Genomic DNA, 24,035 nt, shown 5'->3' with positions numbered 1-24,035 from the left:
GTGCTAAACTGATAATTAATAAAATCTAGTTATTAAAATTTTAAATATCTTTCATGTTGGCATTATTGAGTATTATGTCCAATAAATGTTATAGACTTTAAATGTGTTAATTATATTTCAATTTCTATGTTATTAACAAAGTTGTGTGTTGTGTGTATGAACAGTAAATGTTTATATTTTCAGGCATATAAAACTGTTTCATTTTATAGTCTAATTGCAATTTATAGGTTACATATTAGAATGTAAAGAAGCATATATAAGGGCAACAGCGCACTAGCGGCCTGGTCGCGGCCAAAACCGCAGCTAGATTCGTCAGTGCAAATACAGCGCGTTTCAAACAAAATACCACGGGCAGCAGATGCGTCGCTTTGATGTCGTTGGCCGCCGTAGCTCCATGGGGCCGCTGGTCGCATCATTTCATAATAATCTATCTATCTCGCTGGCCGCTAGTGCGCTATTGCTCTTAGAATTTCAAATGATTTTTTTTTTATTCCTGTTTTCGAAATGGAAAATTGTCGTAATAATTAAAAATAAAAATATAATTTACTGTTTAAATTGGTTTCGGTTTTACTAAACAATAATTTACGATTATTGCTTAACTTTATATTTACAACGACAGCTACCAAAGTAAGTTTTGGCGGTCATGGTCAAATTGAATTATTTGCAAGGCGATCATACTTGCCTAATCGAGTTCAGGTTCTTCGTAGATAAATTAAATTAGTTAATATATTATATATATATAAAATATTATTAATATTATAAAAAAATTGCATAGAAATAAAAAATTTGACACACTAAAAACCTGCTTTCATGATAACCTTGAACATATATGGAAAAAAAATCGTTCGTGTCTCAAACACCAAAACTAGTGCAACTAATTTCTAATCTATTCCAAACATGAACCATTTAAATTAAAACTTAGTATTGTTGAATAGCGCTACAACCGGACAACGCGACGTCCTAAGTAATAAGGCTCTACAGGAAAAAATCCCTAAGGAGGTGTACAATTCGACGCGTTTGGGTAATACTTTTTTATCTTCCATTGAGCCCAAACAGATGTTTTTTTAATATTCAATAATGACGTATGAGCCCATTATTTAATTATTTCCACGGGCATCAGAAAGAGTTAGAGAAACAGACCAATTAGTGATGAATGCGATTTCCTAGCTCTTAATAATTGTTTTCTCGTCTGTCTCGACACGCGCTCTTGTAAAACTGTAGGTATGCATTGATTCTTTAAATAGTCATATTATATGAAACATAATTATTATTTAAATGATCGTATAACTGCCGTTCAAGCAACTATCGAATCTACGTCACAAGTCACGACCACCTCCGTGTTTTGATTATGAAACAACCACAGCTGACACCAAGGACCTCAATATACCCGATTACTTTCCGAGGTTTAAGTGAGGTAAGTAACATTTTGTAAGCCTATGTCAATTTAAAAAAATATTCCAAGGTGAGTTATTTGTTTTGCTGAAGCGAGTGAGGAAGTGGAGATCAAGATTTTGGTTCGTCAGTTTTAAAATTACCTTCTTTGTAAAATATGATGTAAGCCGCGAACATTCCTTTTCCCTTTCCTAGATTACTTTCACATGGATATGAGAAGATTCGTTAAAATAACAAATATTTCGCTAGAATTAACAAATATAATAATATAATTGAGAAAACTTCACCCGGATCCGTGGGGTAGTTTTATCGTAAAGCCAGTAAGTAGGTGAGTCATATTTACAAAAAATAAATTTATAAGGATAAATTAAATTTAATTAACTTTTGTTAATAACAAAGATTGGGTGTTTTTCATTAATCATACCTACTACGATATTTATTTTATATTAAGCGTAATTGAAGGTTATTAAGTAGTTTAAGATGTCGGTAAATTTAAAGAAATTTGCAGTTTATAATGTCAATGAACACGTAACACAGTTTTTACGAAATCGTTTTCTAAGCACTCACAACGTTAGAAAATTTGGTGCCTTTATCGTATTTTTTAGATCAAGGTCCATTTCGTAGCAGCCATAATAGTAGTCTTTACTGAAAAGTGACTATAACATCAACGCAAGGACAATTAAATATTTATTATTACATAGTGTGATTATTAAGCCTTCATTAGTAAGGCCAAAATCATGGTCCAGCCTAGGTCGTATTTTACGAATTAAATTCGTTACATCCGTAAAGAGATGTTACGTGAATTTGACATCTGAAGAAATCACAATAGCTAAAAGTCTTCGTTGTTAGTTATACTAGAATACATGAAGATTTTAATTAATTAAACATTAATTATCAAGACAATCACGAGCAAGCACAACTAAGCAATACACTTGTATTTTTCTTTAGCGGCTGTAGGACTGGCATCAGTAGTCTGAACCCGAATCATTTGTTATTTCGCCGGAAATTAATCTAATAATAATGGCGTTATACTCGTAGTTGAGTTATGCGTATCTATATATCTATAGATTACTCTATCGATATATGTATACGCTATAATCACGACCTTCACGTATAAAACAAATATATAATTTTGCGCATGTATATATTTATAATTTTTAGTTCTATATTTTGAGCATGCTTTAAAGTAACTAACGTCGAAATGTTTTATTCGGAAATGAAGAAAATATTGTTTGCTGTGTAAGTAACTCTTCTATTAAGATGTGTTATAATTTCATCGAAAGCTACAAATAAATTGACATTTAATATATTTCATAAGCAAAAGCATTAAAAATCTAAGTAAATATAATTTAAGGATGTAATTTTTGTTACAGAAAATCTAAGGATCTATTCAGAAATTGATCGCTTATACCTAAAACATATATCGTTAATCATACGAAAACTATCGCCAACTTATTAAAGAATTTATAATTTTTATAGCGAGACAAATAACAATAGCGTAAGTATATTATTTTAATCATTTTGCAATTGTATAGAACCTTCGCAGTTTTCCTTCCTTTTGTATCCGTTCAGCAGCCGAGCAAGCGGTCTTTAGACCAGTGCATATAGCCTTTAAAAATAATAAAAAGTGAAAAAAATTACAGTAGGATGAAAGCCATTAGAAAAGCAGGGGAGTATGATCAAAATGAAAGGAAAAATAAATTACGGTCGATCTGAGGTCGGGAAGGGGTAGGGGGGGTAGATTTAAGGGTAAAAAACGGTTTATCTCGATTTCCGGCAAAACTAAAAGTCCTATTGAAGAAAACGAAATGGCAAAGTTGTAGGTAATAAAAAGATCTAAAACTTTTGTATTCACACATTTTTCACATAACCTCAAAATTTATGTGAAAAATTCAAAATTGGTTTTTTGATCATATTCCTTCATTTTGATCATATTCCCCTGCTTTTCTAATGGGTTTCATCCTACTGTAATTTTTTTTGGTTTCAAAAATTATCGACACTGGTCTACTTGAAATTATCGGCAAAATAAATTGGGTTTTTTGTAATTATGTGCCATTATTAGATTAAAGAAATATGTTTATTCAAACATCATTTTGGTGAGTATTCTTGTTTTAATGTTAATAATTATAAAATAACAGGTAGATTAGAATTATTAATAAGTATCTAAAAATTGTAGCTATAATAAATTATTTGTTTCACTTAAGAAAGTAATACTGACATTTGTTAGATTTAAGTATTCTGTCAGTCTAAATTAATTTAAATCATGCTTCACTTGTTCTTGTAAACAGTATGTATCAAACCATACAGTTTCAATTATCTATCTAATTAATATGTTAAATGCACTAATCTGCATTCGTATTGTATTTCCATTATGTAAAAAGTAAATTAAAGTAATTTATATGTATGTTAATTAAATATATCACTCTCACTCTCTTATTATCTTTAAAAAGAAAGCAATGTGATCTAGTTAAAAAGGTTTTTTATTTAAACTGATTAAGATTACGTAGATGTCGTCATCTTGATAATAATTATTACCAACTAAACAAATAACAGTAAGTATAGGAAATGTAAATAAAGTTCATACGTCAGACATTACTAGGGTTATGTTTTTTTATTAAATAATGTGAGTTTGCAGGCAATGGTGGCTGCTTTTGGGGATTATATCGGTGTCAGCGAACGATGTTAGCCCACCACATATACTTTTTATAATGGCTGATGATATGGTAAGTAACATGGGATTTATTTTCTTATTAAACTATTGTATCGTGACGAAATATTGCGGTTGGGAAAATATACGGAAGACTGAAGGAAATATTGGTTACAAATAATATTAATACAACAAACCCAAATATGGGTTGGTGTCAGAGTGTAGGTGATCAACCTTCTGACCTCTACGATTTTGGATCTAAACCGTGCTCCTTAAGCGTACGAGCAAATTTTGCGCAAATAGATAGACATTGTAAAAAAACATTTAAATGGTATGACAATAATCCCACTACTTCTACTAAATATAATCTCGAATACAAACATTAGGTATTAATTTAATATAATAGCGTGTATAAGCTTACAATAATTATAGGTAAGCCCTTTAAAACCTTCATCGTTAGCAACATTTAATAATTTAATGGTTATAAAACCGCTTTTGTTAAAGATTTACACCACAGATTAGATTATAAAGTTGCAATACAAATCTCGCATACAATAATATCAAAAGTTTCACACTCGCCTAATATCCGTTCTCTTGAAATGTAGGCCACAGTTTTCTATGGTAAAATGAAATTGAATTAATAGAATGTACGACTCTTAAGTTATATTATTACCACTAACTATTGGTACTATCAGCAAAATAAACAATTACGTAAAACCTGTTTTCACGGAAATAAAATTTAGTACAGGTAATCAGTTGGCGAAGTGACGAAGTATTTTGCAAAATATATGCTAAATATATGTCAAAAAATTTTAATACATCACAATTGATATTAAAAAATTTTATATGCACATAAATATTCCGCAAGTAAATTAACCGTCTATGATAAAACTAAAAATTGATTATAAAATGTAAGTCTTGCAAATTACTATTGGAGCATTTAGCGAAACAGATTAGTTTCAGATCTAAACTTGAAAGTAAAGATATCAAAGTGAATTGTGCTTTGTGATTGACTCTCTATATTCTAATTACCAAGAAATTTCATTGTGGCATAAGATTGGAGATATTAAATTTTCAACTATTTTTTTTGTTAAAATAAATTTGGTGTAATAAAGTCCCAAAGTAATCTGCGATATGGAGCAGACATGGTTACACCTGCTTTTTAATACATTTTATAGCTGACTGTAACTAGAGTAATTAAAGTTTCGTCGGGAATGGAATCCAGTACCTACCTATGTCGGTACTCGCTATACGCCATAAATAGCGCTTAATAAATAATATCGTATATATATTCTACGATCGATTATTATTAATAATTAAATAATATAACTCCACTAGACAATACCAATTGAATTTATTACCTTTAAGTAATTAAAAAATTACCAAGGTTAGGTAATATAGACTAAATTAAAGCGCATTTATAAATATAATTTAAATGGATGATCGTGTTATTTAGAATAAAGTAATTATCTATCTAAATACATAATACGTAGAAAGTTTTAGAATTATTCTTAACGTACATGGTAATAATAATAAATTAAATTGATAGTTGGTTTTAGACATAGGTATGTATTACATTTTACAAAATAAGTTCTTAATTTGACTTCAAAACCCACGCAGTCTCTTATAGACCACATAGTACGGGAGGTAGCAACGTTTGAAAAAAAAAGAATTTTAGGTCAGCTGATTTTGTGATATGTCTTCCTTCTTGTACTTCCGGTTAGAGTCTGGGCAATCTGGCTGGCGGTAGCGGTTGCGTTCATTAGTGCGCATCCTATCTGTCCAGGTAATAATCCTGGATTTTAAAAGCATTTTAAGAAGCGTAATTTTGAATTTTTCCTTTTTAAATACGTCTACCTGACATACTTTTTTTTATTGCCAGACATTTTTCACGTTGCTAACTATGTGCCAGACGCGATTTTAAGTTTTTTTTTTATAAAAATTTCAAAGTATTTTAGAATGTCTGTAATTTTAATATTATGTTATTTAAATATAAGAAAAACTGAAAATGAATTTGCCAGACATTAATTCGATTGTTAAGTCTTGAATTAAAATGAAAAAGTATTGCAGTATGATGAAGCATTGCATTTTAAGAAGCGTAATTTTTAATTTTTCCTTTTTAAATACGTCTACCTGACATACTTTTTTTATTGCCAGACATTTTTCACGTTGCTAACTATGTGCCAGACGCGATTTTAAGTTTTTTTTTTATAAAAATTTCAAAGTATTTTAGAATGTCTGTAATTTTAATATTATGTTATTTAAATACAAGAACAACTGAAAATGAATTTGCCAGACATTAATTCGATTGTTAAGTCTTGAATTAAAATGAAAAAGTATTGCAGTATGATGAAGCATTGCATTTTAAGAAGCGTAATTTTTAATTTTTCCTTTTTAAATACGTCTACCTGACATACTTTTTTTATTGCCAGACATTTTTCACGTTGCTAACTATGTGCCAGACGCGATTTTAAGTTTTTTTTTTATAAAAATTTCAAAGCATTTTAGAATGTCTGTAATTTTAATATTATGTTATTTAAATATAAGAAAAACTGAAAATGAATTTGCCAGACATTAATTCGATTGTTAAGTCTTGAATTAAAATGAAAAAGTATTGCAGTATGATGAAGCATTGCATTTTAAGAAGCGTAATTTTTAATTTTTCCTTTTTAAATACGTCTACCTGACATACTTTTTTTATTGCCAGACATTTTTCACGTTGCTAACTATGTGCCAGACGCGATTTTAAGTTTTTTTTTTATAAAAATTTCAAAGCATTTTAGAATGTCTGTAATTTTAATATTATGTTATTTAAATATAAGAAAAACTGAAAATGAATTTGCCAGACATTAATTCGATTGTTAAGTCTTGAATTAAAATGAAAAAGTATTGCAGTATGATGAAGCATTGCATTTTAAGAAGCGTAATTTTTAATTTTTCCTTTTTAAATACGTCTACCTGACATACTTTTTTTATTGCCAGACATTTTTCACGTTGCTAACTATGTGCCAGACGCGATTTTAAGTTTTTTTTTTATAAAAATTTCAAAGCATTTTAGAATGTCTGTAATTTTAATATTATGTTATTTAAATATAAGAAAAACTGAAAATGAATTTGCCAGACATTAATTCGATTGTTAAGTCTTGAATTAAAATGAAAAAGTATTGCAGTATGATGAAGCATTGCATTTTAAGAAGCGTAATTTTTTATTTTTCCTTTTTAAATACGTCTACCTGACATACTTTTTTTATTGCCAGACATTTTTCACATTGCTAACTATGTGCCAGACGCGATTTTAAGTTTTTTTTTTCATTTTAATTCAAGACTTAACAATCGAATTAATGTCTGGCAAATTCATTTTCAGTTTTTCTTATATTTAAATAACATAATATTAAAATTACAGACATTCTAAAATGCTTTGAAATTTTTATAAAAAAAAAAACTTAAAATCGCGTCTGGCACATAGTTAGCAATGTGAAAAATGTCTGGCAATAAAAAAAGTATGTCAGGTAGACGTATTTAAAAAGGAAAAATTAAAAAATTACGCTTCTTAAAATGCAATGCTTCATCATACTGCAATACTTTATCATTTTAATTCAAGACTTAACAATCGAATTAATGTCTGGCAAATTCAATGTCAGTTTTTCTTATATTTAAATAACATAATATTAAAATTACAGACATTCTAAAATGTTTGAAATTTTTATAAAAAAAAAACTTAAAATCGCGTCTGGCACATAGTTAGCAACGTGAAAAATGTCTGGCAATAAAAAAAGTATGTCAGGTAGACGTATTTAAAAAGGAAAAATTAAAAATTACGCTTCTTAAAATGCTTTTAAAATCCAGGATTATTACCTGGACAGATAGGATGCGCACTAATGAACGCAACAGCTACCGCCAGCCAGATTGCCCAGACTCTAACCGGAAGTGCAAGAAGGAAGACATATCACAAAATCAGCTGACCTGAAATTCTTTCTCGAAAACGTTGCTACCTCCCGTACTAACAAGCCCATGAACAAAAAATACCTGTGAAATGACCCAACCTGAATTACGCTTAGAAGGCTGTTACTATATCTGAAAATAGCTCTGAGCACTATGCCGTCATTTCTGAGCGGTACATGTGAGTACGTGAGTGAATGGACTTTCTCAGGTACAATGGGGGAATTTCGACTAATTATTAATGTACGGCTTTGTTATAAGTGTATAGATGATTAAAAATAAATGTCGAAAAACCTAGTGCCGTACAAAAGTGATGGTGCCGGAAGTCGGTGCAAATTTTTAATTCGACGACAGTTGCAGAAGCAATATAGGTCATTTATTACTGTACGGCATTTGTGTGATTCTTTTTGGACACATATACAGATACTTTACCCGTAAACGCCGTACATATTTCCAGCGGAGCGGTCGAAAGCCAAGGGTCGCAACATATGTCTGATTAGCATATAGGTGATGATGATATGAAACAACATAAAATTAAATGATCTTGAGAGTACTTCACAAATAGATAACATTTTCCAGCATGCCGTACATTTTTTGTGGAACACATAGGTGTATGGGGTAAAATACTTTCCTCAGAAAAGAGTCATTTTCCGGTGACTTTTATCTGTACGGCAATAACACAGGTTATTAATACTTTAGACAATCTTCAATAAAAGATAAATGCCGTACACTTTCGATAGTCCGCTACCACCGCCTACCAATACAGGGCGTCCTAAAGTTATGGGAAATGAAGGGAAAGTACCTTAAATATCGTAGATAGGGTATTTTACTAAAAGAAGACTTTATGTTATTTTTAAAAGTTATTAATTCCGCATTCAAAGATTTTTTTAAAATTACTTGCCTCGTCTGGGAATCGAACCGACTTAAATGTAAAAAAAAAACACCCCTACTTTTATGATGCCAATCGAAAGAATGGCCACTTATAACAAAGCCGTACATTAATAATTAGTCGAAATTCCCCCATTGTACCTGAGAAAGTCCATTCACTCACGTACTCACATGTACCGCTCAGAAATGACGGCATAGTGCTCAGAGCTATTTTCAGATATAGTAACAGCCTTCTAAGCGTAATTCAGGTTGGGTCATTTCACAGGTATTTTTTGTTCATGGGCTTGTGGTCTATTATTTTCCGATAATGTCACTTCTGTCGATAATGGATTAGATGGATGTTAATGATAATATTTATTTATAATAATCTGCTATCTCGAGGATATTCAAAATAAATATTAATTAATTTTTTTTTCAAATATTTTGGATTTAAATTTCGACCACGTTACTCTGTACACCATTTGAATACTTCATTATGTACAAAAGAATTCTTGAAATTGGTCTTGTAGGTAGTTTATTTGTTACAAACATACAGAAAAATAAACTTTCCATCTATAACTAATTGTTTATTATGGTATACAATGTTTGTGACAATTAAGTAAATTTTAAATTAAAATATATTTTGGTTCTATGGTAATATGGTTTGGTAGTACAGTTAACATTACATCCGTACACGCCTTTCACTACTTCTTCTTTTTTAGGGTTACAATGATGTTTCTTATCACGGCTCGGACCAAATCTCCACACCTAACCTTGACGCTCTCGCCACTCGTGGTACAATTTTAAAGCAGTACTACAGCGAAGCAATATGTACACCTGCTAGGACCGCGCTACTCACAGGAAAATACGCCATGAGAACGGGTAAGTTAAATATTAATCATGAAAGCCTACGCATAAAGTACCTAAAAACGTATACGGGTATATGAAACAGGAAGGCTCATCTGATGTTAATTGTACACCACCGCCCAAGGACACTCACACAACCAAAAGACTCGCAAGTGCGTTGCCGGCTTTAAAGTATTTTCCCAAATTCAGGTACTCCAGGCACAGAGGTAAATAAAAATAAGTCCCAGCGATCAATAGGTTTCTCGCCTGTGCAAAGTTATATTTAATTTGTTAGAAATTCGGAAAATATAAAACACAGCAATAATCTACCTTTAAAGGGTTGTTAAAACATACAACTACGATTAAATAATTTCTTCTTTGCCTTTGTACCTGCTTAACGTTAAATAGTTTATCTTTATCAACAACGTAGCAGAAAATTATTTTGAAAGCGTATGTTTCAGGAATGCAGGGTGCTGCTTTGTACAACGCAGAAGATCGAGGAATTCCACTGACTGAGAAGCTGTTGCCAGCTCATTTGAAGGATATAGGTTATAAGACGCATTTGGTTGGGAAATGGCATCTTGGAATGGCGAGCAAACAATTTTTGCCACAGTATCGAGGTTATGACAGCCATTATGGAATGCGCGGAGGATTCGTCGATTATTTGTCATACCATAAAGTGGAGCAGGTGATTAGTCAATATGTTTTATAACTTTTAAAGTTGGAATCATTAAAAATTATCTAAAATAATTTCACAACCGTTTATATTTTAGCCCGATGCACCTAATAAACTAACTTTTATTAAGTTTTTACAATGCAGTTACTTATTAGTAAAGTATGTTATTGCCATATTGCCAGATTTCATGAACGTTTTTATAGTAAATATCTTATCATTTCAGTGGCCTGACGGTACACTTTTGTTTGGTTTGGATTTATTTGACAACGATATACCTCAAATAACTGAAGAGAGATATGTTGTGGACGCTCTAACAGACAGAGCTGTTGAAAGTAAGTAAACAAGTTAATCACTAAAATACAGTAACGAATTTGTTAACAGCTTTGCAAATAAATTAATAGCGTAGATTTATATTGTAAAATATATAGCAATTATAAAAGCGGCTGTGAACATAATTGTTATATTTGCGATGTCTGACTAAAAGTTTAGAATTTTAATCGTAAATAAATCTTGAATAATAAAGTGAATATATTTTATAATTATTAATGATAATATATGATAAAATCAGTATTAACTAGGTTTAACATTTTTATAATTCACCTTTAAACACTTACGAGTGTTAAATTAAATTCGTAAACGAGCTTTAAAAAAGCAGTTTAGGATTATTTCTATCGACTTATTGCTCTATTCAGTCTGTAAACTTTAAATATTTAAAAAAAAAAACAAATCGTATTTGTAATATTATAATTGCATTAAATTATAATATATTAGCCATTTAAAATTTACATTTATCTGTGATATTAATAATATAGTTATACCACGCCGCTCGCTTAATAAACTCCACAATTATGTAAATATGTATTTTTAAATTCTAAATATATTCTATTTTAGTTATATTGGGCCATAATTCGTCCACGCCACTCTTTCTTCACTATACTTCGTGTGCGCCACACGCAGGTAATGCTGGCGGAGCCTTGCAACCACCCCTATACAAAAAGCTTGGCAGCAGACACATTGCTAACTCAGATAGACGACTTTATGCAGGTAAGGCCTATGTTTATCTAACCGTGGAAAGAATTATTTAAATTAGTCCAATAATTTTGAAGCCTATGCAATGGAAACAAACGATCAAATATTTCTTTATAATATAACTGTAGAAAATATTTTAAAGACTAAAGACGACATAATATTTTTTTTGCATTAATAGAGTACAATCCTAGTATAATCAAGTATGACAACTTCATTAAATGATTGCAGTCTGATTCTATAAACGACATTTCAGAGGTTGTGCGACATTTTGACTACAGCGTGGGACGACTCGTCCGGGCGTTGGCTGATAAAGGCATTCTTCATAATACGCTTATCGTATTCGCGTCTGATAATGGTGCTCCCACTACAGGAATGTTCAGTAATTGGGGAGTCAATTTGCCCTTTAGGGGCCGCAAAGAAACTCCCTGGGAGGGAGGCGTAAGAGTTCCAGCCTTCATTTGGCATGCGGGCTTGAAACCAAACGTTTGGGATGGTCTTATGCATATTTCTGATTGGATGCCGACATTATTCGCAGCTGCTGGCAGAAAGTTTGATGAAAAAATAGACGGAATTAACCAATGGCCTTCGATATTACAAGGACAACAATCTCCAAGAAAAGAAGTGTTGGTTAGTGTTGAAGATAGAGATAATGGATACGCAGCTTTACGCATGGGTGATTACAAACTATTAATTGGAAATTTCACTGGAGTTGGGAATGCTTACTATGGAGCTGAATTCTTCGCAAATAAAGAAACGCCGCCAGATTTTTACGACTCGTTGGCGTCGTCTGAAGTTGCTAAGGTGTTTTCAACTTTAGGAATTACTTACGACTATGGGGACATTATCGCTACGAGGAAAGCGGCTGAGGTGAAGCAAATAGACACGGTTAAAGATCAAGTCCCTTGTATACCAACACCAAGTAAGTACTCGTACTTCCTTAGATTTACATAAATATTTTATTTTTTATACCTATTTCTATTATATATTTTTTCTGTATATATTTCATTACAAAAAAATAAACTTTCGACTCCATTTGTGTACCATTTTGTAAAACAACTCATTAGGTTTAGTTTCAATAACAATTAATTACGTATTTGACACAAGAGAGAATATATTTTTCAAAAACTGGCAACGCACTTACCTACTAGCCTTTTGGCAAAGTGAGTGTGCATATATCAATTAACATCAGGTGAGCCTTCAGCCCGTTTGCCTCCTGTACATACGACGTAATTATTTATTATTTTTATGTCTATTTTTCTGTATCATATAATTTCTATTATTAATATTAATTAAAATTATTGTTGTTATAATTAACGTTATATATATATTTATTATTAATTATATTTATATTTATATCATTATAGCCCGCGGTTGCCTCTACAACCTTAAGAAGGATCCAGCAGAGAGTCACGACTTATGGCTTCGAGGGCACAAAATCGTTTCCTTGATGACTATGCGACTGCGTTCTCTCTGGTCTCAAATGGTTAGACGAGGACCAACCGAATTAAACATAGACGCCGATCCAGCTAATCATAACTATATTTGGTTGACGTGGCTCAACAATGTCACCCAAGAGAGCCCTCTCAACGAGAAAGAATTTTATAAGGATGCACCGCCGGTCACCGTCGGCTGTGAATGTGCGAATAACTGGCAAAATTTCTTGTGTGTCGTAAGGGGTAATAGTTAAATTTTTCAATAGTTGGGTATAGAAATTTTAAAGATTACCTACGAAATCGCGAAAATAGTTAATATATTTCGTATACGTACAGATAAATAGAGGTCTTAATAATTGTTATTTTTATATAAACTAGTCATCATCAGTGTAGCAGGCAGCATCAAATTATGCCTTAAAATAAACTTATTTTTAAAAATTACGTTTGACACTGCTATAAAATGTGTAAAGTGACTACAAAGTGTGAAATAAAATATTATGTATTTATTTAATACAAACCTTAAACAAAAAATACCTGATGTCCTTTCTCCGAATGCAAATCTAAGAACATTTAAAAAGGACGTAAATTTAAATAAAGTATTTGAAGAAAACTGTGTCTTATCTTATGGGATGATCAAATACTTATCTTCATACTTGACACGAACTCAATTGTAACAAAAATATGTAGAAAACGAAAACTAACTATATAAAAGAAACAAGAAAAATTTTAAACGTGGGCGAGGCATTATTTAATACACTACCATAAATTATAGATATAAACTAAGTCATTTACATACATTTTAATGTTAGCTGCTAAAATATAACTAAATTAAAAAAGGCTAGAAAATAAGAGGTATAGCAGCTAGGCGATTATTATAATATCAGATCAGGGATTGAGCGTGCCACTCTTAATTGTTAGGGCAGGTTGGGTTTGAAATCCGGTTGTGCACCAATAGATGTTATGTGACAAACCTTTATAGTACGAGTGCGTATTAACTCACTAAACATCGTGAGGATGCCAGCTAATATCCGCCCGTTGCATCCCTTATAATTTTTTTTTTGTATTGTGTTTGATTTATTGTTTTTTGCAACGAAGTGTTAATAAATAAAATAAATAAATAAATATCTTAGAACATAAAATCAGCCATATGTATCAAGCAGAGAAACTACTAACTATCGAATCTACGTCACAACCACCTCCGTGTTTTGATTATGAAACAACCACAGCTGACACCAAGGACCTCAATATACCCGATTACTTTCCGAGGTTTAAGTGAGGTAAGTAACATTTTGTAAGCCTATATCAATTTAAAAAAATATTCCAAGGTGAGTTATTTGTTTTGCTGAAGCGAGTGAGGAAGTGGAGATCAAGATTTTGGTTCGATAATTTTAAAATTACCTACTTCGTACAATATAATGTAAGGCTGGAACATTGCTTCTCCCTTTCCTAGATTACTTTGACATGGATATGAGAAGATTTTATAATAACAAATCTTTCGCTAGAATTAACACATAATTAACAAGTATAATAATATAATTGAGAAAACTTCACCCGGATCCGTGGGGTAGTTTTATCGTAAAGCCAGTAAGTAGGTGAGTCATATTTACATAAAACAATTTTATTAGGATAAATTAAATTTTGTAAATTACAAAATTGGGTGTTCTTCATTAATCATACCTACTACGATATAAGTGCCTACTTTTAGAGTAATTGAAGGTCATTAAGTAGTTTAAGATGTCGGTAAATTTAAAGAAATTTGCAGCTTATAATGTCAATGAACACGTAACGCAGTTTTTACGAAATCGTTTTCTAAGCACTCACAACGTTAGAAAATTTGGTGCCTTTATCGTATTTTTTAGATCAAGGTCCATTTCGTAGCAGCCATAATAGTAGTCTTTACTGAAAAGTGACTATAACATCAATGCAAAGACAATTAAATATTTATTATTACAGAGTGTAATCACACTCTGTAATAATAAATATTTAATAATTACGCCTTCATTAGTAAGGCCAAAATTCATGGTCCAGCCAAGGTCATATTTTACGAATTAAATACGTTACATCCGTAAAGAGATGTTACGTGAATTTGACATCTGAAGAAATCACAATATCTAAAAGTCTTCGTTGTTAGTTATACTAGAATACATGAAGATTTTAATAACTGTTACATATATTTTACGTGTTTATATTTTAAAGAATTAAACATGAATTAACAAGACAATCACGAGCAAGCACATCTAAGCAATACACTTGTATTTTTTTTAGCGGCTGTAGGATCTGTAGGAGTGGCTGGCATCAGTAGTCTGAACCCGAATCATTTGTTATTTCGTCGGAAATTAATCTAATAATAATGGCGTTATACTCGTAGTTGAACCCGTAATTATGGAGGTATTATGTAATCTATAGATATATGTATACGCATTAATCACGACCTTCACGTATAAAACAAATATATAATTTTGCGCATGTATATTTATAATTTGTAGTTCTATATTTTGAGCATGCTTTAAACTTTAAAGTAACTAACGTCGAAATGTGTCATTCGGAAATGAAGAAAATATTGTTTGCTGTGTAAGTAACTCTTCTATTAAGATGTGTTATAATTTCATCGAAAGCTACAAAAAGATTGACATTTAATATATTTCATAAGCAAAAGCATTAAAAATCTAAATATAATTTATGGATGTAATTTTTGTTACAGAAAATCTAAGGATCTATTCAGAAATTGATCGCTAATACCTAAAACATATATCGTTAATTATACGAAAACTATCGCCAACTTATTAAAGAATTTATAATTTTTACAGCGAGACAAATAACAATAGCGTAAGTATATTATTTTAATCATTTTGCAATTGTATAGAACCTTCGCAGTTTTCCTTCCTTTTGTATCCGTTCAGCAGCCGAGCAAGCCGGTCTTGAAATTATCGGCAAAATAAATTGGGTTTTTTGTAATTATGTGCCATTATTAGATTAAAGAAATATGTTTATTCAAACATCATTTTGGTGAGTATTCTTGTTTTAATGTTAATAATTATAAAATAACAGGTCGATTAGAATTATTAATAAGTATCTAAAAATTGTAGCTATAATAAATAAATAATTTATTATAGCTAGTTTCATTTAAGAAAGTAATACTGACTTTGTTTAAATTATTAGTTTATATAGTTTTTTAATTTCATTAGATTAAAAAAAAATAGTATATAAGCCTATAGATAATTCGTTGAGAAAGAGTAACATAAACTAGTCATAACTAATTGACAGGGTTTAATTGTATTCAATCACGAAACAGAGAAACAATGGGTCGCAATTTCGTTACGACTACATGTAAATGAACACCGAATCGTGGTTAAGGTTATAAAACCTGTTTAAATAATTGCAGAAATTATTAATCCTAGATTTTTTATACCTATTTTATTGGCTGTTTGTTTCTTAATTCAGTGCTCGTAAGTAAATACCAACGTTCCAAGTATTCTGTCAGTCTAAATAAATTTAAATCATGCTTCACTTGTTCTTGTAAACAGTATGTATCAAACCATACAGTTTCAATTATCTATTTAATTAATATGTTAAATACACTAATTTGCATTAGTTTTGTATTTCGATTATGTAAAAAGGAAATTAAAGTAATTTATATGTATGTTATTCAAAGATATCACTCTCACTCTCTTATTATCTTTAAAAAGAAAGCAATGTGATCTAGTTAAAAAGGTTTTTTATTTTAACCGATTAAGATTACGTAGATGTCGTCATCTTCATAATAATTATTACCAACTAAACAAATAACAGTATAGGAAATGTAAATAAAGTTCATACGTCAGACATTACTTGGGTTATGTTTTTTTATTAAATAATGTGAGTTTGCAGGCAATGGTGGCTGCTTTTGGGGATTATATCGGTGTCAGCGAACGATGTTAGCCCACCACATATACTTTTTATAATGGCTGATGATATGGTAAGTAACATGGGATTTATTTTCTTATTAAACTATTATATCGTGACGAAATATTGCGGCTGGGAAAATATACGGAAGACTGAAGGAAATATTGGTTACAAATAATATTAATACAGCAAACCCAAATATGGGTTGGTCTCAGAGTGTAGGTGATCAACCTTCTGGCCTCTGCGATTTTGGTTCTAAAACGTGTTCCTTAAGCGTACGAGCAAATTTTGCGCAAATAGATAGAAATTGTTAAAAACATTTAAATGGTATGACAATAATCCCATTACTTCTACTAAATATAATCTCGGATACAAATATTAGGTATTAATTTAATATAATAGCGTGTATAAGCTTACAATAATAATTATAGGTAAGCCCTTTAATCGTTTGCAATATTTTATCAAGATTATAATGCATTTTATTATTTTTTATTATAAAGTTGCAATACAAATCTCGCATACAATAATATCAAAAGTTTCACAGTCGCCTAATATCCGTTCTCTTGAAATGTAGGCCACAGTTTTCTATGGTAAATTGAAATTGAATTAATAGAATGTACGACTCTTAAGTTATATTACCACTAACTATTGGTACTATCAGCAAAATAAACAATTACGTAAAACCTGTTTTCACGGAAATAAAATTTAGTACAGGTAATCAGTTGGCGAAGTATTTTGCAAAATATATGCTAAATTTACCAGAAAATCAATTATTAAATGTCAAACAAATTGTAATACATCACAATTGATATTAAAAAAACCATTAAAAAATGTGATATGCATATGAATATTCCGCAAGTAAAATAACCGTCTATGATATAACTAAAAATTGATTATAAAATGTTAGTCTTGCAAATATGACTATTGGAGCATTTAGCGAAACAAATTAGTTTCAGATCTAAACTTGAAAGTTAAGATATCAAAGTGTATTGTGCTTTGTGATTGATTCTCTATATTCTAATTACCACGAAATTTGTTTGTGACATAAGATCGAATGTTGAGAAAAATAAAATTTTCAACTATTTTTTTTGTTAAAATTAAACTTTGTTGTAATAAAGTCTCGTAAACTGGAGTGTGGAGCAGTCATGGTTACACCTGCTTTCTTAATACATTTTATAGCTGACTGTAACTAGAGTAATTAAAGTTTCGTCGGAAATGGAATCCAGTACCTACGTCGGTACTCGCTATACGCCATATAATAGCGCTTAATAAATAATATCGTATATATATTCTACGATCGACTATTATAACTTTAATAGACAATACCAATTGAACTTATTCAAGTAATTAAAAAATTACCAAGGTTAGGTAAGAGACTAAACTAAACAGCGCATTTTTAAATATAATTTAAATGGATTATCGTGTTATTTAGAATAAAGTAATTATCTAGCTAATATATACAATACGTAGAAAGTTTTTAAATTATTCTTAACGTACACAGTAATAATAATAAATTAAATTGATAATTCGTTTTAGACATAATGTACATTTTACAAAATAAGTTAGGTAAGAAAACACAATTGACTTCAAAACCCACTAGACCAGTGCAGATAGCCTTTAAAATAAATAAAAAGTGAAAAAAATCACAGTAGGGTAAAACCCATTAGAAAAGGAGGGGAATATGATCAAAATGAAAGGAAAAATAAATTACGGTCGATCTGAGGTCGGGAAGGGGTAGGGGGGGAGTTTTAAGGGTAAAAAACGGTTTATCTCGATTTCCGGCAAAACTAAAAGTCCTATCGAAGAAAGTTAAATGGCAAAGTTGGAGGTAATAAAAAGATCTAAAACTTTTGTATTCACACATTTTTCACATAACCTCAAAATTTATGTGAAAAATTCAAAAAACCAAGTTTTTGGTTTTTTATTTATATCTTAAACAAAAATATTTTTTTTTTAACGAAATTTGGTGAAAACTTACCTTTCTATCTCCCAAATACACTGTAATTTATTTGATTAAAAATATTTATTTGTTCACCTTATTTTGAATTAATATCGAAAAAACACCCTAATTTTCAATCGAAAATTCTGACGTCAAAATTTCAGCTTTTTTCAAAAAGTTGGTGTGCTTTCAGTTCGTTGAAATCTCTACTTTCCTATGGTAAAAAAAAATATATATATTACCATAGTAAATCTTCTCAGAAAACGCAAAAAATCGTATGCAGTAACGCCCAGACCTGTCATCCTCTTCCTGACTTTTCTATGAAATACGAAAATTTTAGCCCATCTAAAGGCTAAATTTTTTTTTAGGTCACTCAGGTATATATAAGTTATCTTAAAATAGTAATAAATAGGCATCTGATTATAATTTAAAGAAGATTCATAGAGAAGTAGGGAAGGGGATGACGGGTCTGGGCGTTACTGCATACGATTTTTTGCGTTTTCTGAGAAGATTTACTATGGTAATATATATATATTTTTTTACCATAGGAAAGTAGAGATTTCAACGAACTGAAAGCACACCAACTTTTTGAAAAAAGCTGAAATTTTGACGTCAGAATTTTCGATTGAAAATTAGGGTGTTTTTTCGATATTAATTCAAAATAAGGTGAACAAATAAATATTTTTAATCAAATAAATTACAGTGTATTTGGGAGATAGAAAGGTAAGTTTTCACCAAATTTCGTTAAAAAAAAAATATTTTTGTTAAAGATATAAATAAAAAACCAAAAACTTGGTTTTTTGAATTTTTCACATAAATTTTGAGGTTATGTGAAAAATGTGTGAATACAAAAGTTTTAGATCTTTTTATTACCTCCAACTTTGCCATTTAACTTTCTTCGATAGGACTTTTAGTTTTGCCGGAAATCGAGATAAACAGTTTTTTACCCTTAAAACTCCCCCCCCTGCCCCTTCCCGACCTCAGATCGACCGTAATTTATTTTTCCTTTCATTTTGATCATATTCCCCTCCTTTTCTAATGGGTTTCATCCTACTGTAATTTTTTTTGGTTTCAAAAATTATCGGCACTGGTCTACACGCAGTCTCTAAGAAATTATTTTCCGATAATGTCACTTCTGTTGATAATTAGCTGGTTGTTAATGATAATATTTAATTATTTATAATAACCTCCTATCCCGAGGACATTCAAAATAAATATGAATTAAATTTTTTGAAAATATGAAATAAATATAGACCATGTTACTGTACACCACACACTGTACACCATTAGAATACTACATTATGTAAAAGAGAATTTTTGAAATTGGTCTTGTAGGTAGTTTATTGGTTATAAACATACAGAAAAAGAAACTTTTCATCTATAATTAATACTATAATACGTATATAGTATAGAATGTTTGTGGCGATATTTAAGTAAATTTTAAATTAAAATATAATTTTTTTCAGGACTTAATGACGTGTTCATTTTACACAAATTTATTGTTTATCATTTCAAACGTTCTACAGTTAACATTACATCCGTACACGCCTTTCACTACTTCTTCTATTTTAGGGTTACAATGATGTTTCATATCACGGCTCGGACCAAATCTCCACTCCTAACCTTGACGCTCTCGCCACTCGTGGTACAATTTTAAAGCAGTACTACAGCGAAGCAATATGTACACCTGCTAGGACCGCGCTACTCACAGGAAAATACCCCATGAGAACTGGTATGTCACATATTAATCATAAAAGCCTACGCATAAATTCCCTAACAACCTCACTAGCATATATAGCATACCGGTATATTAAACAGGAAGGCTCATCTGATGTTAATTGTATACCACCGCCCAAGGACACTCACACTACCAAAAGACTCGCAAATGCGTTGCCGGCTTTAAAGTATTTTCCCAAATTCAGGTACTCCAGGCACAGAGGTAAATAAAAATAAGCTCCAGCGATCAATCGGTTTCCGGTCTGTGCAGTCATATTTAATTCAAATATTGAATTTGTTAGAAATTCTGGAAATATAAAACACAGCAATAATCTATCTTTAAAGGGTTGTTAAAACATACAACTACGATTAAAGAATTTCTTCTTTGCCTTTGTACCTGCTTAACGTTAAATAGTTTATCTTTATCAACAACGTAGCAGAAAATTATTTTGAAAGCGTATGTTTCAGGAATGCAGGGTTTTCCTTTGTACAACTCAGAAGATCGAGGTATTCCACTGACTGAAAAGCTGTTGCCGGCTCATTTGAAGGATATAGGATATGATACGCATTTGGTTGGGAAATGGCATCTTGGAATGGCGAGCAAACAATATTTGCCACAGTATCGAGGTTATGACAGCCATTATGGAATGCGCGGAGGATTCGTCGATTATTTGTCGTACCATAAAGTGGAGCAGGTGACTACTCAATATGTTTTATAACTTTTAAGTTAGAATCATTAAAAACTATCTAAAATAATTTCACAACCGTTTATGTTTTAACCCGATGTATTAAAACGCATTGAAAATCTTATCATTTCAGTGGCCTGACGGTACACTTTTGTTTGGTTTGGATTTATTTGACAACGATATACCTCAAATAACTGAAGAGCGATATGTTGTGGACGCTCTAACAGACAGAGCTATTGAAAGTAAGTAAACAAGTTTATAAATCACTTAAATACAGTAACAAATTTGTTAACAGCTTTGGAAATAAATTAATAGCGTAGATTTATAATGTAAAATATATAGCAATTATAAAAGCGGCTGTGTACATAATTATTATATTTGCGATGTCTGAGAAGAATAGTCTGACTAGTGTAGAATTTTAATCGTAAATAAAACTCGAATAATAAAGTGAATATTTTTTATAATTATTAATGATAATATATGATAATACCAGCAATAACATTTTTTATAATTCGCCTTAAAACACTAACCACTGTTAAATTCAATTCGTAAACGAGCTTTAAAAAGCAGTTTAGGATTATTTCTAACGACTTATTGTTCTATTCAGTCTGGGAACTTTATATTATTTTTATATTAAAAAAACAAATCGTTTTTGTAATATTATAATTGCATTAAATTATAATGTATTAATTAGTACTTTAAAATTTGCATTTATCTGTGATATTAATATAGTTATACCACGCCGCTCGCTTAATAAACTCCACAATAATTATGGTATTTTTAATTTTAAATATATTCTATTTTAGTTATATTGGGCCATAATTCGTCCACGCCACTCTTTCTTCACTATACTTCGTGTGCGCCACACGCAGGTAATGCTGGCGGAGCTTTGCAACCACCCCTATACAAAAAGCTTGGCAGCAGACACGTTGCTAACTCAGATAGACGACTTTATGCAGGTAAGGCCTATGTTTATCAGATTCTAACTGTGGAAATAATTATTCAAATCAGTCCAATAATTTTGGCGCCTATTCAATGGAAACAAACGATCAAATCTTTCGTCTTTATAATATAAGTGTAGATAATATTATAAAGACGATATAATATTTTTTTGCATCAATAGAGTTCAATCATAGTATGACAACTTTATTCAATGATTACAGTCTGATTCTATAAACGACATTTCAGAGGTTGTGCGACATTTTGACTACAGCGTGGGACGACTCGTCCGGGCGTTGGCTGATAAAGGCATTCTTCATAATACGCTTATCGTATTCGCGTCTGATAATGGTGCTCCAACTACAGGAATGTTCAGTAATTGGGGAGTCAATTTGCCCTTTAGGGGCCGGAAACAAACTCCCTGGGAGGGAGCGGTAAGAGTTCCAGCCTTCATTTGGCATGCGGGCTTGAAACCAAACGTTTGGGATGGTCTTATGCATATTTCTGATTGGATGCCGACATTACTCGCAGCTGCTGGCAGAAAGTTTGATAAAAAAATTGACGGAATTAACCAATGGCCTTCAATATTACAAGGACAACAATCTCCAAGAAAAGAAGTGTTGGTTAGTGTTGAAGATAGAGATAATGGATACGCAGCTTTACGCATGGGTGATTACAAACTATTAATTGGAAATTTCACCGGAGTTGCGAGCGCTTACTATGGAGCTGAATTCTTGGCAAATAAAGAAACGCCGCCAGATTTTTACGACTCGTTGGCGTCGTCTGAAGTTGCTAAGGTGTTTTCAACTTTAGGAATTACTTACGACTATGGGGACGTTATCGCTACGAGGAAAGCGGCTGTGGTGAAGCAAATAGACACGGTTAAAGATCAAGTCCCTTGTATACCAACACCAAGTAAGTACTCGTACTTCCTTAGACAAACAAAAATCTTTTATTTGATATGTACCTATTTCTATAATATATTTTTCTGTATATATTTCATTACAAAAAATAAAACTTCCGACTCCATTTGTGTTCCATTTTGTGAAACAACTCATTTTAGTTACAATAACAATTAATTATGTATTTGACACAAGACAGAATATATTTTTCAAAAACTTACTAGCCTTTTGGCAAAGTGAGTGTGCATATATCAATTAACATCAGGTTAGCCTCCAGTCCGTTTGCCTCCTGTTCATACGACGTAATTATTTATTATTTTTATGTCTATTTTTCTGTATCATATAATTTCTATTATTAATATAATTAAAATTAAAATTATTGTTGTTATAGGTAACGTTATATATCTATTGTTAATTATATTAATATTTATATTTATATCATTATAGCCCGCGGTTGCCTCTACAACCTTAAAAAGGATCCAGCAGAGAGTCACGACTTATGGCTTCGAGGGCAGAAAATCGTTTCCTTGATGACTATGCGACTCCGTTCTCTCTGGTCTCAAATGGTTAGACGAGGACCAACCGAATTAAACATAGACGCCGATCCAGCTAATCATAACTATATTTGGTTGACGTGGCTCAACAATGTCACCCAAGAGAGCCCTCTCAACGAGAAAGAATTTTATAAGGGTGCACCGCCGTTCAACGGCGGCTGTGAATGTGCGAATAACTGGCAAAATTTCTTGTGTGTCGTAAGGAGTGTGCTTCAATAGTTGGGTATAAAAATTTTAAAGATTACCTACGATATAATCGCGAAAATAGTTAATATATTTCGTATACGTACAAATAAATAGAGGCCTTAATAATTGTTATTTTTATATAAACTAGTCATCATCAGTGTAGCAGGCATTTTTTGTATTATCTAAAATCTGTAGCACTAATCAAAGTTTTTTTAAAAATTATGCCTTAAATGTAAACTTATTTTTTAAAACTACGTTTGATAATGCTATAAAATGTGTAAATTGAATACAAAGTGTGAAATAAAATAAGATGTATTTATTTAATACAAACCTTAAACAAAAAATACCTGATGTCCTTTCTCCGAATGCAAACCTAAGAACATTTAGAAAAGAACGTAAATT

General features: G+C 31.1%; 2 protein-coding genes across 5 annotated transcripts; both read left to right on the top strand.

Annotated features, from left to right (window-relative positions):
• The first annotated feature begins 1,006 nt into the window (after window positions 1–1,006).
• LOC125063262 (arylsulfatase B-like) lies at window positions 1,007–13,225 on the top strand. 4 transcript variants are annotated; one of them, XM_047669619.1, is made up of 10 exons: window positions 1,007–1,021; window positions 1,300–1,414; window positions 2,766–2,890; window positions 4,028–4,115; window positions 9,568–9,727; window positions 10,153–10,379; window positions 10,591–10,699; window positions 11,259–11,411; window positions 11,650–12,315; window positions 12,761–13,225. In XM_047669619.1, exons 4-10 carry the CDS (start codon window positions 4,101–4,103, stop codon window positions 13,081–13,083), a joined length of 1,653 nt encoding a protein of 550 aa, XP_047525575.1. In that variant the 5' UTR covers window positions 1,007–1,021; window positions 1,300–1,414; window positions 2,766–2,890; window positions 4,028–4,100; the 3' UTR covers window positions 13,084–13,225. The 4 variants fall into 4 exon arrangements, with proteins under 4 accessions (XP_047525575.1, XP_047525574.1, XP_047525573.1 ...); XM_047669618.1 differs by lacking the exon at window positions 1,007–1,021 and adding an exon at window positions 1,206–1,221; XM_047669617.1 differs by lacking the exon at window positions 1,007–1,021 and having other exon boundaries at window positions 1,206–1,414.
• Window positions 13,226–15,703: 2,478 nt separating this feature from the next.
• On the top strand, window positions 15,704–23,698 carry LOC125063261 (arylsulfatase B-like). The gene is made up of 8 exons (XM_047669615.1): window positions 15,704–15,835; window positions 16,697–16,784; window positions 20,223–20,382; window positions 20,835–21,061; window positions 21,186–21,294; window positions 21,859–22,011; window positions 22,241–22,906; window positions 23,341–23,698. The coding sequence occupies exons 1-8, from the start codon at window positions 15,813–15,815 to the stop codon at window positions 23,664–23,666; spliced, it is 1,752 nt and encodes a 583-aa protein (XP_047525571.1). The 5' UTR covers window positions 15,704–15,812; the 3' UTR covers window positions 23,667–23,698.
• The last annotated feature ends 337 nt before the right edge of the window (window positions 23,699–24,035 follow it).

The sequence above is a fragment of the Pieris napi genome, chromosome 3 (assembly GCF_905475465.1).
Source record: "Pieris napi chromosome 3, ilPieNapi1.2, whole genome shotgun sequence".
Lineage (NCBI taxonomy): Eukaryota > Metazoa > Arthropoda > Insecta > Lepidoptera > Pieridae > Pieris > Pieris napi.
The sequence above is the reverse complement of the archived record's forward strand: the minus strand, read 5'-3'. Positions and strand labels throughout refer to the sequence as shown.